Raw genomic sequence first — 13,546 nt, 5'->3', positions numbered from 1 at the left:
GGACGAATTGGAGTCTTCACTAACGCTGATGCACAGTAGCGGCGATCTCGTTGTTTGTTTAGGTGATCTGAACATTGATATGAGTTGTAATCATTTACCTGCAACAGAATATATTAGCACAATGTTAGATGCTATTAACTTTAAGCAATTAATATGCGAACCCACACGGCTCACTAAAAAATCGTCAACGTTAATCGACTTAATTCTGGTCAACGATTCAGAAAGGGTAAGCTCATCAGGTGTTCACTATAACGGTATCACTTCAGATCACGAAACAATCTACTGCGATCTAGATATTGCTACTACCAATAATCCAGCGATATTCAAATCTTTCCGGGGTTTCACTTACATGGATGCAGTGAAGTTTAATGACGATGTGCATAGAGTTCCATGGCAGAACGTATTTTATCTTAGCAATGTTGATGATAAGGTTGATTTTCTCTGCCATAATATATTACACTTAATTAACAAACATACGCTCATTCGAAACATAAAGGTAACTAAACGAAATGCGCCGTGGGTAACACCCACTGTCAAAAATTGTATGCAACTCAGAAATGAAGCATTAAAGAAATTTAAGCATACAAGGTCGCAAAGCGATTGGTCTTATTACAAAAATCTGCGAAATCAGGTGAACTTTATGCTGAAACATGAAAAAACAGCTTTCTTTGAACAAAAGATCAATGCTAATAATAGTAAGCAGCTTTGGAAAGATTTGAAAGAGCTTCTATCATCTAATAATCTGCACTCTGAATTGCCTGTCCATCTAAGTGACCCTGAAGCTATAAATACCTTTCTATTAAGCTCAATACCGAACTCAAATGATCGCGATGTAGCCCATTTAGTCAACTTCTACAAACAGAATAATCCGTTTTCCAATGAGGATCAATTCAATTTCTCACCAGTCCTCACAGCTGATGTCGGCAAAATTATATCGGGAATTAAATCTACAGCTACCGGACACGACGATATTAATATCAATATTATCAAACTATTTTGTCCCACAATTCTACCTTACCTCACCCATATCATAAACGAAGTCCTGCAGTCTGGTAAATATCCGCTATCATGGAAACAAGCCGTGATAACACCATTACCAAAAATCAAGTGCCCTAAGGAATTCAAAGATTTACGGCCTATAAGCATACTTCCTACAATGTCTAAAATAGTGGAAACGGTAATTAATTCGCAGCTGAGGTCATATGTGTTCAGTAAAAATATTATTCCCCACCATCAGTCTGGTTTTAGACCGCATCGTAGTTGTACTACATCTTTGATAGACATCACGGATGAAATTATCTCCGCCACCGATTCGAAGATGGTATCTGTCCTAGGGCTTTTAGATTTCAGTAAAGCTTTCGATACACTCAACCATGATGTTCTTCTCAGTATCCTTGGAAGTGTTGGATTATCAACAGCTGCGGTTAATTTGTTTAGTAGCTATTTAAGTGGACGGAGCCAATGCGTTAAAATTATGTCACGCCGATCTCGTTTCTTACCAACTCTTAGGGGTGTTCCCCAAGGGTCTATTTTAGGCCCTCTTATGTTTATTCTTTACACATCCCGTTTTAGTGAATACATTTCGCATTGCAAAATGAAAATGTACGCCGATGATACCCAAATCCTACATTCATTTCGCGTGGATGAGTCCATAGCTGCTGTTCGTAATATAAATGATGATCTACGTTCAATCGAAGCTGTCTCACGTATGCATTCACTGTTCATAAATCCGGCGAAGTCTTCAATAATATTTTTTGGAAATACTGATAATATCCGAGCCATCAACCAGCATGCATATTTTTTTTTGAACGACACAAACATACCGATTAAAACCGAAGTGAAAAACTTTGGGTTTGCACATGGACAATTCGTTTAGATACGATACTCAAATCAATATGTACCTCAAGAAAAGTATAATCAATGTAAAGTTAATATATCCACATAGGAAATCTTTACCAATAAAAACAAAAGCTTTGTTGTGTAACTCTCTTGTATTATCGCATTTCAATTACTGCTCCGAGCTATATTGGTCGTCTATAAAGCAAGATACGGTACGACGCATTCAGCGAGTACAGAACAGTTGCATGCGAATGATTTATGGTATACGTAAATTCGAACGCATTTCGCATAAACTGCGTGATTTGAACTGGCTGAATATGAGCAATAGAAGAAGACTTCAGTTTGCAACACTCTGCCACAAAGTACTGACCACAAAGACACCAGTTTATCTCTTTAATAAAATCCGCTTCAGAACAGATGTTCATAATATAAATTTAAGATACCGCGGTTTAATTTCTCCACCAAAGCATTCCACTGCCCTATACGAACGCACCTTTCAGTACCAAATTTATAAAGTCTATAATAACTTATCAGCTGAACTCAAAGCTTCATCTCTTCCTCTCTTCAAAAAAAAACTGTTCCGTTCTTTATTACATCTTCAAAATGACGCATAATAACATCATCAATTCATCAGTCACATAAAGATAAATTACAAATAATTGTTTGCAAATTAGTTCCGACGCCGACCTAACATCTCAGAATTTTAGTTTAAGTTAGAATAGGCATAATTTCACCTTGCTATTCTTATCTTTTTTCACGGCTCCAATGGAAGACCAATGGTAGTTTAACTACTAATTTGAATTGGCACCGTGTGATTCCTCATAAATATCGTACTACTAAATTTCTTCTTCTTCTTTTCCTTTTCTAGTTATCTTGCCATTTGATCATTAATTTAGAAGTTTTTCTTTATTGTTATGAATAACTATAATCGTTTTTTTATATTTTGATATGTGAAATTTTGATATGAGACCTATGGGGACTAAAGGCTATTATTATTATTATTATTATTAATAAATCGCTTTCCTTTTAACGTAAGAAAAAACTTTAATAGCTGCTCTTCCAATAGCGGCAATCGCTCACTTTACAAAGTTTCTTTTTGAAATCGGTTCTTTTCTTTTCCAATAATCTCACAAATTTTAAATGCGAGCAGCGAGCTAATTAAATGATAATTAATTCTTATTTTTAATTTAAATTAACTAAAAGTTTGTAAAATTCATTTCGCAGAGTTTTAATTATGAATTTCATATTCGTTCACTACACTACACTTCACTACATCCTAGTAACAAAATCTAGTATTTCTGCAATGCAATGCTACCTTATTTGATTCACTCAATCGGGAATTTCAAACAAGTGTAAAATTTCGTTTTCTAAGCAATGAAACCTTCCGGCATTATAAATCGAAGCAGCTAGTTTCTCTCTCCTCGTATAAAAAGTAATAAAATTTGCATTTCAGTTTAATTAAGAAACAATACTGTGTAATTGGGGCTCGCGTAAACTAGACGGATATCTGCAATATTGCATGCAAATTTTACAACGTGAAATGTAAATGCATAAATTTAAAGTTACATTGTATTGTATTGTTGCCTTTCTTGCTTCAACAAATGCGCGCGTGTACAAAAAACTAATAAATAAAAGTCCAAATGCTCGTTTCGAAGACGAAACGAAAAACAATGAAAGCGAATTTGTTTTGCATATCTGTCGCATGAGTGAAAACAAATAAGATGTAACGTCATCAAGCTTCAATTTTATCTTGTAATTTTATTTGCAGGTCTCCCGGGACTAAGAGGACCGCAAGGACCTCCGGGACCGCAGGGCCCATCGGGTAGGTAGAATTGAAAATTGCACTGAAGTGTTTTTGAGTTTCGATACATCATCCCTCCGTGATTCCCAATGGAATTAGGCACGTTTTTCCAATGCTAATTTATAATTGATTCTTTGCGTTTTCTGTTTGTGCGTCCGAAGTAATTAAAATGTGTGTATGTGTACAAATTTATTGGAAATTTTAGAATGCTGTGTAATTAACCCTGTATTGTCTTCTTAATGAGTAGCGAAACTAATTCCCCTATTTAAAGACGCCAGCTTCTCTTAGGAGCGAATAACATTCTCCGAAGGGAAGCTTGATGTGTTAGTAGGAATTTCAGATGAATGAATTGATCTGCATTCTCCACTACATCAACCGACGCCATTCTGATGAACTAGATATGTTGATTTATATATTACTTATCCTAATTATGACATTTTTGTTGATGTAAGAACATTAAAAAAAACCTTGGCCATAACATATTAGAGTGCAATATTTACTTTCAGCAGTTTAAAATGCATTAATTTATTAAGCACGCCGTAAAACATACCTCCCAAAATGATAATGCTCACTGATGAAGATAATCTTCCATTCCTAGAGTGGCAAGAGGTTGATAAAGCATAAACTAAGTAGCAGTGCGTAATTTTTATGATCCTTGAGCCCTTTAGAAGTGAAAACGACGTCATTAAGCTTAATTTCCACCATCAGCATTAATCTCCATATCTTTATTTAATCAAAACTGCCGTCGTCAACGTGAATATAAGTGCAGAGCTAATAAGCTTATGCTGTATCATTTATGCATGAGCGTTGAAATTTCAAAGATAAAACGGCTTGTAGTGTTGGTATTAGATCTATCTTAAGACTATTTCATTCCTTCCTTCTGCAGGCATCGCCGGTCCTCGAGGTAGGACGGGAAAGCCCGGCAATCACGGAACACCAGGAATACCTGGAATTACAGCGTGGAAGACTAGAGTCAATGGAAGTTCTGAACTTCTTATGGCACCATCTATAGCAGGTTAGTTGCATTTGTATACGTATGTGCGAAAACTCAATTTGAGATCATCACACGCTCTTGTTGTCAAACGTAAAAGAATATGAAATCACTCCATTTACATAACTTACATGCAGCTCTGCGTTGGGGAATTTCACAGAAAAACACAAATTTAATTTGCTACGGGTTTAAATTGATCTTGATTAGAAATATTTACATACTCTTGTCAAATATTTGAGAGATTGGAATTTGTAACTCGTCTCTGGGGGGTCGGGCTTTACATTTTGTGTATCTCACGCGGGCGTACAATAGCTTTAGACGTCAGCTTTAAATCGTATTTATATTTATTCACACTTTAACAACCTTTTCAACTGAAATTCCGACCGTTAACTGGTAGGTATTTTCCAATTCACTTTGTGTAATACTTTTTGGCATTGGAATCTCTAATAAATTAAGTGCTCTAGAGTGTAAATGTCGAGAAACTGTTGGTGGGTGATACGTACAAATTAAAATCGGATATTGTTGGTAATGTGCGAAAAAGTTACCCAGATTCTTCGTTTCGACATAAATAGTAGGCAACTATCTACTTTTGGGAAAAAAATGGGATAAATCTAAACGAACAATAGAAATGACGTAATTTTCTACGGAGGTCCCTGCTCTATAGGGCGAAGAAAGAGCAGATGCGAATATTTTAACGTAAGACGGTCAATATAAAAGAGATTTTGGATATTCGTAGCTGGTCAACGATGATAGTGAAACACATTGCAATAGGCTTTGTTGCATGTAAAGGGGTTCACCTTCTTCTTTATAGAAAACACGACATTTTGAAATTCTATTTAAAATCATAAATTCTTTAAATAATTATTATTTGACCGACAGCTAGCTCTATATGAAAATTTACTTCTACTAATTGAAGGGTTCTTCTTCATTTCCACAGTATTTCGAATATATTACCTAGTGAAAATATTTCAATTTACATTGACTTTTACAGGTTTTGTTGTTTAAGGTTACCTTTAAACATTCATATCGATTATATAAATGGGTTGATTACAATGCTTCTTGAAACTCTCTGATACGCTTACGCAATGGAAATGGGACTCTCCGTTCGACGGCATTACGACGAATACCAAAAGATGTGGAACGCAGTTATTTTTCCGGTGGATCCTTGTTTTTTGAAAATTATAAACAAACCACAATTTTCATTAGTGTTACTGTTTGAGGTTAATTCGCTTGATCAACAATGGGAAACGGTACTTTACGAAATAGAAGAAAATTTTAATCCGTAATAAAATGTCTGTTAATGTCTTTTGGTTTTTTTCCTCTACGATACAATTTTTTCTACGACAAAATACCTAGGTTTAAGCCCTAGTTAATGTTCGCAATAAAGACATTATGCGACTCCGAAAATGTATTAGCGCAGCTATATAAGTTGCCCTTGACGCAAAGCGGTGGTTTATCCCCAAACATAAACAAATCCGATGTTAAAACGGACACTCCGAATTTATTTATTTCACAGTTTTTCTCTTTTAAGAATAACTAGTAGAAGTTGCGTTATTATCGTTCCAAACACGAATACTGGTCGCGATGGATGACCCTGCGTCGAATATGGTTCAACTTTTAACAAAGTTCTTGCACTAAGAACAACGTATTTACAAACGTAAATCTTTTTCAAAGAGCCACGCACTGGACATAACTGCCTAAACGCCACTCTTTCTTCAAATGTTACTGGGGTTAGTTAAATAAATTTAATAAAGTATAAAGAAACTATACATTCACAATAATTATTAAATTCCTCAAACGGAATCTGACAGGACGGGACCAACGGACGGACTCGAGCGCCACCAAGGGATTAGAGGACTTGCCCCCGGACAAAAAACGGATTCCACAGACAACACGTCGGAGAAATGGTCTCCAGAGATCTTGCGATATGGCAAAGGAAGTGAAAACAAAATTATGGCACACGAGCACGATAGCGATTGTCGTAACGAAAACGCAAGCAACAAAAAACAAATTAATTAGCGGTAGCTACGGGAAATCAAATACGGGAAAAAGAAACAATATTCCCCCTTATTATTAATGGAACACAAAGTAGCTCTCCTTGCAATCGTAGCGGTAGAATTTTTTTCGCAAGAAAAATAAAATACGGTAAACACGGTCCGGTAAACTTAATAGCGAGTTTGCGGACACGTATTTTCCGTTACGTTAGACAGCCATTTGTTCTTATGATATAACGTAAGGGAAATTTAGTGAAACGCGCTTGCGGATAAATTTATTGTTGCTGGAATTTGATTGGTTTACGTTATTTATAAACATAAGGTATAACAGTGTTTTTATACGGTATAATTCTTAAGCTTTTTTACGTTATAAGATATAACGACAAGTTTTGTAACGTAAAATGTACATCCGCAAACTCGCTAATGTAAAAGTAAAAATTAAACGGTATGAATGCAAAATAAATTTACGGAAAGTATATACGAAACGGTACAGTGAATGTTCAAGGAAAGCATAATCAAATGGTACTAATGAATCGATTTACGGAAACTATCAAAGGTATATTTACAAACGTACCTAGCGAAACATCAAAGTCAAAAGATCGATGATTTAAATACGGTCCGGTTGTCAAAGAAAATTTACGGAAAAGCTCAAAATTACGGTACCTACGAACGTAACTTGAAAAGATACAAAAGGCAAATACATTCCCTCAAAATTAAGCGTGTATTTTTTATACACTTCCCAAAATACGAAGAGGGAACGTAAGATATTGCAAGCTGGCCGGGGTATTCGGTTAATAAAATTAAAGTTTCTTTAATTAATTACTCGGTTTAAGATCATCCTAAAAATCTGTAACTGGTTTTACAATTCCTATTAATTAACAGCGCTTCTTTTGAGACCACTCCCGACTAAATCGGATGCTGTTTACTGCATCTCATGAACTAGCTACTATTAATTATACTTAATTGACACCTACTGTTAACTGGAATGTTGGGATCAACCGGCGGGGTCGGAGACAGCAAGCGAGACGTATAGACTGCACGGACGCGACTGGTTTTAAGCTTGTTTGCAATTAATATCGGAAGCTAAAACTGGCAAGTAATGACTTAACCCTGGACTTAACGGAGCTGAAATTCTAAAATATTAATTCGCCCTCGTGTTCTAAATGACAAGACCTTTTGGACGTAACAAAGATAATTCAAATATCTTCACGGGAACGGTTGCAAACGGCGAATTAATTACAACTTTTGTTTACGGTAACGGCGGCTCAAACACAACTCTACAAATTAAATCATTTACTTATATCTTCAACTCCTAGAACCAACGCAAATACTTTCGGCACGACCCTTTTCATAATGAAGCACCTCAAGGTACCGGGTGTTCACGTATGGCGTGGCCGTGAAAGTATGTAAATTTCAATGCGGAAGATTGGTGTTTCGTTATAATCGAGCGCTTCATAACTCCTTGATAAAACTGTTTCACTTTTGCCTAATGCATCCATACCTCCTTAACGAATTCATCACGTCTTGAGAACACTCTTAAGCATTCCTTACGCTTTTCGTGCGCCCCCTCATATCTCTTTACGGTCTTTACAGCCCCTCCTTGCTTCTTCCTTTTACAACCACGCAATTTACGTTTCTTTCATGAATTGATCTCTTTTTTGTCGACTCTTTTACGTGTATTCTTTAGCGCATTTTCCAGCTCATGTTCTCCGCCCGTCCGTCCGAGGCCGACGGGAATTCTAAAAATTCGAACGCTACATCAAACGTTATAGGCCGATGTATAGTTGGTAGAGTATTGTTTTTTCTTTTGAAATCAATGTTTTATCCATAACTTTTGATGTAGTAGTTTTTTCCGGTTGTTTAGATTCTAAAGACCACGAGTCTTTGTCCGGTCCATCGCTGAAACTCGTTTTTTTTATGAAATGATAATAATAGAAGTGAATTTCGGTTAAAAAACAACTCATTCTTTACACTTGCTTCGAGAGCATTCAATTCAATTGTGCTTCCTTCACGTTTTATGCACTTCAGTATCATGCCTATTTCACCTTCGAGCTTTTATACTCATAACTGCTTCCTTCTTACTCTTTTCATGCTCCTTTATGATGTGTTCATGTCTCCTTCGCCCCTTTTTTACGCAGCTTTAGGATAATTTCACTCTCTCTTCTCACATACACGTCTCCATAACGCCATTACACTTCTTTTAGCTCCCTTTCGCAACCCTTCACAGTGTAACGGGCTTAATTATATTTACAAGGTTCGAAGACCTAATTTTTCCATTTACCCATGGCTAGCTCAGTAATAAAAATGTTTTATATCCCTTACCTTGGGTAAGTTTGGCTCTTCTCATCTTCTTTTGAAGCCAGAAATTCAAAATCTAATGTTCTGGTTTGAACGAACTCGATTAAATACGCATAAGACTTTAGTTCATTAATGTATTAATAAAAACAAACGCGATCAAGATAACTGAGTTTAACTCATAAAAGATATACAAAAAATTCGATGCCTGTTTGTGATAACGTGTCCATGCAAACTTTCATTCTTATTTAAAACTCATCTTTACCGCATATATAGGTCTTCTGCGGGTATGTGTACCGATTAGCTCGAAAATGCTCCTTTGCGTAGTTTTTACCACTCGTAAATGAGCGGCCTTGTTACCCATCTCATTTTACTTACACTCTTCTTAACGACGCGATTGAAGAAAATAATCGCAATCACGTTCTGAATGCAATTATGCGAACATATAATCCTAACATACATAATATAATACGTGCTAGTTCTTTGAAAGTGTAACTTCGTCTGCCGAAAAACCTCCTTACAATCCAATACCTCTCTTCGCTTATCTTGCGCACCTTTCTTGAAAATGTACGCGTTGTTATTGCCAGACAAACTTTTATTCATGGTCGCTATGAAGCGGTACATGTGTAAATTTTTCTAAAAATACACATTCTAAAAAATAATTTAGTTTTCAAGCGGCGACCCGTTACAATTCACGATTCATTGACTGCTTTCCTGCCAACTTATGCCGTCTTTACCATCTTCTCTTTACCTATTTTCCACCTACTTTGTGCTTCACTCTTGCATTATTTATGTACCTTGCAGTGCATCCATTGAACTCTCTTCGTACCCCTTCCACCGCCTGTTCATGCCTTTACGCTTCCTTTAGGAGTCACTTTACGTCTCACTCATCATTCTACAATTTCTTCATGCCTCCCCACGCATTATTTATGTTTCTTTTACTCCTTTTAAGGTCTGGACGCCCCTTTATGAAATTTTCACTTATCTTTCCTTCTCATTTCAGACTTGGTACAGAAATGGAGAAGAATGTAGAAACTTGTGCGCGATTATAAATTTCAGATTCAAAAAATATTTGAAATATTAAGGGTCGATTTTCGTGTGACATGATACAAAGGATAATAGACCAAATACTGAACCACCGAAGCAGATTGACGTATCGACAAAACAATGTGTAAAGCCATACATACAGACTTACGTTATCTCAAACACTACCCTCGACAATTAATTTTCATTATACGGACTGATCGGTATCATTAGTTTGCGGGAGAGTGCTTGCGTCATCAAACGCCTTCAAGCTTGCAGTGAGGTTTGAGATTACTTGTCGAATTGGTTCCATTAATTTATATTTCCATTCGCTGTCGATTTGAAATTGACTATATTTGTGGATTCTCTGTAATTTCGCATATATTGAAAGACTCATAAACTGCATAAATTAAATGGTGTAATGAGAATTATTTGATTCTAGATTAGAATGAAGGGATGGAAACATTAATAATACGTTTTGCAGTATCTGAGGGTATTTCACTACACCCTGCTTTAAAATAAAATTTAGATTAAGAAGTGTTGTCATATGCAAGTTGGTAGAGCACTTTTCACTCAATATATTAAAATAAAATTATGGAATTCGCACTGTGAATTCAAGCAAAGCTGGTTGTAATTTTTGGCATTAGGTCAGAAGTACAAACACAAATGAGGAAATTTTCAGAAAGGCAACACGAACGTGATATCTTCCGTGCAGCTTAATTAACGCCATTGGGTTTTGTTTTATTTGAATGAAACATATAGCTCAAATTCGAACGGAGAAGCTGTGGTTGCTCCTTGAGTTCAGTGCGTAAACATCCCTTGATATTGATAATTAAAGCCGCCATTCAACATTTTGTAAATATTGCATTGTGCTTCAAAGCGACAATGCATTTACCTAAATCTTAGTAATAATTCTTATTTACCCGTCTTTAATTAAAACCGTAGGAAGGTAATATTTAAAATCAACCCGCATCTCCATGAAATCTCCTTCAGCACTTTCCTCCTATGCAAATACTAGAAGAAAAAAGGGTTATTTGTCAGCCACTGTTATAAACGTATTATAATTTCTGTCATACGCAACACCGAAGTTCCATTATTATAGTAAAAACAAAGAGGATACGATGGCGTGTGGGTACCGTCGCCGTATTTCAGAATTAATAAGTAGAATGGATTAGCATGATAAATAGCTTTATGTAGAATACGATCACATTCAACTTTGGAATTTGTCCAAATTTTAATGCAATTACCCGAATCTTGATTTTAAAGGCCCGTTGCAGAAAAACTCTCGTCTTGAAATTACGTAATAGTCGTAGAAAGGGCACTCGATATTATTTTTGAGTAAAATTCACCCTCCCCTTTTGTACTTCGAAATAAATCATGTCGTCCCTTTCGTTGTATTAATTTAATAATTTCGAGAGCATTTTAGGGCAAATTTCAATTAAATGAAAACGTCCAATTAGAAAGAAAAAAGCGGAGATATGTTTCATTTTAAATGAAATTCAAATTGTGATATACTGTTAACATGGGAATGTCACTGGCACTCTGCACTTTGTTTGGATCAAAGTTTTACTATATTTTTCGGGTTCGAACTTTCGCCGTCTGATATTGATTGAAAATTATATCTAAAAATACGCCGCCTTTGTGGTAATCTTCCTAACTGGCACCGGAATCGTATTTGGAAAATATATGGCATTTAATATGTCTAAAACGCAAACGCTGGTAATCTGCGTACTATCGACGTTATCATTTCTTTCTGCATTAGGAAATTAGAGACCAACAGGCGATTGCACGTTTATACTTATAGCCTACTGAAAAATCGAATTTCGACGTAGTTTGTAACAGAATCACAGGATGTACTCAGAGATTACTTCCGGGAGTATTAAAATATCTATCGTATTGGCACGGAAACTGAAAGTTAACGTGGAAAAAGCCGCTGGGAGTTAATACCACCACAAACTAAACATCGGTAGGGGTCCGTTGTCAATTGAATGTATTTTTTCGGCGTTGATTACAGCTTTCCCTTTAAGTGTGTCTGTATTCATTCGTAGCTTTTAGTTAACGTTTCCTTATCTATTGACGTCAACAGATTTGAATGTATTCTGGGGGCACTATTGTACCTATACGTCTTCCATAAAAACTTATTGGTAGTAGGGATGCTTGAAGTTTCCTTTTTTCCGTAATTGTATGTTTTACAACACGCATTTCCCTTTTTCTGTTGGCAGTTACCATTGTTTATTCATTTTAAATGAATAACCAATGCTATTACGGTTACGAAATAACTACAGTTACGTTTGGGGGTAAAAATTCCGTCGTCGATCTGAATGGTACGTCTTTAAATGAAAATCTAATTTTTTTCTTCTAGGTTAACCGTTCAAATTTCAAAGTCGTAATCATTTACCTGCTCTATTTCTAAAACTTTCAGTTACGGTGAAATTATTTATTTAACAATAGCTGTAGAACGATGGGGGCACGTAGATTATCGGGAAAATTCTTACACGGATAAGATAGTGTTTTAAATTTTAATCAAGAGAAAATTCCTACTATAACAGTCTCATGAGTGTCACATATAAAGGCTTGATTAGCCTGATTAAAGTTCTTCTCCTATCCACTGCATTCCCGATAAAAGTCGCAAAACCCGCAATAATTACAGACTTCAAAGGTGGACCTGGACACGTCTTATGAAAACGTCCTTTATTAAAGAACAAAAAGTTGATAGTTTAATACCTGCTAGTTATACAGTTTTTAATATTTTTACGTTAACATCTCGAACGTTTTCAAACTTTAAAGAGAAAATACATACATTGCGTAAATTTTAACTCTGAACATACAAATCCTATCTTCAATTTTTAAATATACAGGTCAATGCATTGATATGCAACCCACCTTGCACACAGCAGTATAAGCAATACTTGGCAGCAGAGTTGGACTGGGTCAAGCATAGAGTGACCCAGTGACCCGGTGACCCAGTTAGTTTACTGACCCAGTGACCCGGTGACCCAGTTGACCCGGTGACCCACCTTGACCCAGTGACCCAGCTTGACCCGGTGACCCAGCTTGACCCGGTGACCCAGCTTGACCCGGTGACCCAGCTTGACCCATTGACCCATCTTGACCCAGCTTTATTCAGTGACCCGTCTTGACCCGGTGGCCCAGTAATTAAATTATTGTTAGGTATCATCCAAAACAATTTCAAGTAACTTTTAATTTAAAAAAAAAACTTCCTCAATAATATTCGGCAACAAGCACTTAGCCCAATTTCATTCAAGAGAACTAATACCTAAAAAAATCAAATGCATTTGTTTATAGTTTGTAGTCAAGTAGTCAATGAAAGTATTTAGAGAAAAGATTTATTTGGATTAAGCTAACTAGTAGAAAAAAATTAAATGTGAATGAACACCTGTAAGCAAACTGGTAAGCCCTGAAGCAAAGAAATAACATTATTCTAATATAATTCGAGACATGGAAAGTTTTTTACGGCAGTATTAAAGCAAACATCACATAAATGGCAGTTGTCAAGCAATCGAGTATTATTTTCAACAAACCAGCATTTCATTTATTTCATAATCTGTACACTTGAACCGAGGGCACTGACTTAACTGCGTT

The 13,546-nt window shown here is 36.0% G+C and overlaps 1 protein-coding gene across 1 annotated transcript in view; it reads left to right on the top strand.

Annotated features, from left to right (window-relative positions):
- The window catches only part of LOC116172456, a gene marked incomplete at its 5' end in the record, with an annotated part of 41,706 nt that overhangs the window by 9,732 nt on the left and 18,428 nt on the right, over positions 1–13,546 (top strand). Inside the window, 2 exon segments of the mRNA XM_031489676.1 lie at positions 3,608–3,661; positions 4,527–4,655. Of these exon segments, the coding sequence (XP_031345536.1) occupies positions 3,608–3,661; positions 4,527–4,655 (183 nt within the window).

The sequence above is a fragment of the Photinus pyralis genome, unplaced genomic scaffold, assembly GCF_008802855.1.
Source record: "Photinus pyralis isolate 1611_PpyrPB1 unplaced genomic scaffold, Ppyr1.3 Ppyr1.4_LG1, whole genome shotgun sequence".
Taxonomy (NCBI): domain Eukaryota; kingdom Metazoa; phylum Arthropoda; class Insecta; order Coleoptera; family Lampyridae; genus Photinus; species Photinus pyralis.
Note: the sequence above shows the minus strand (reverse complement) of the source record. Positions and strands in the feature narration are given on the sequence as shown.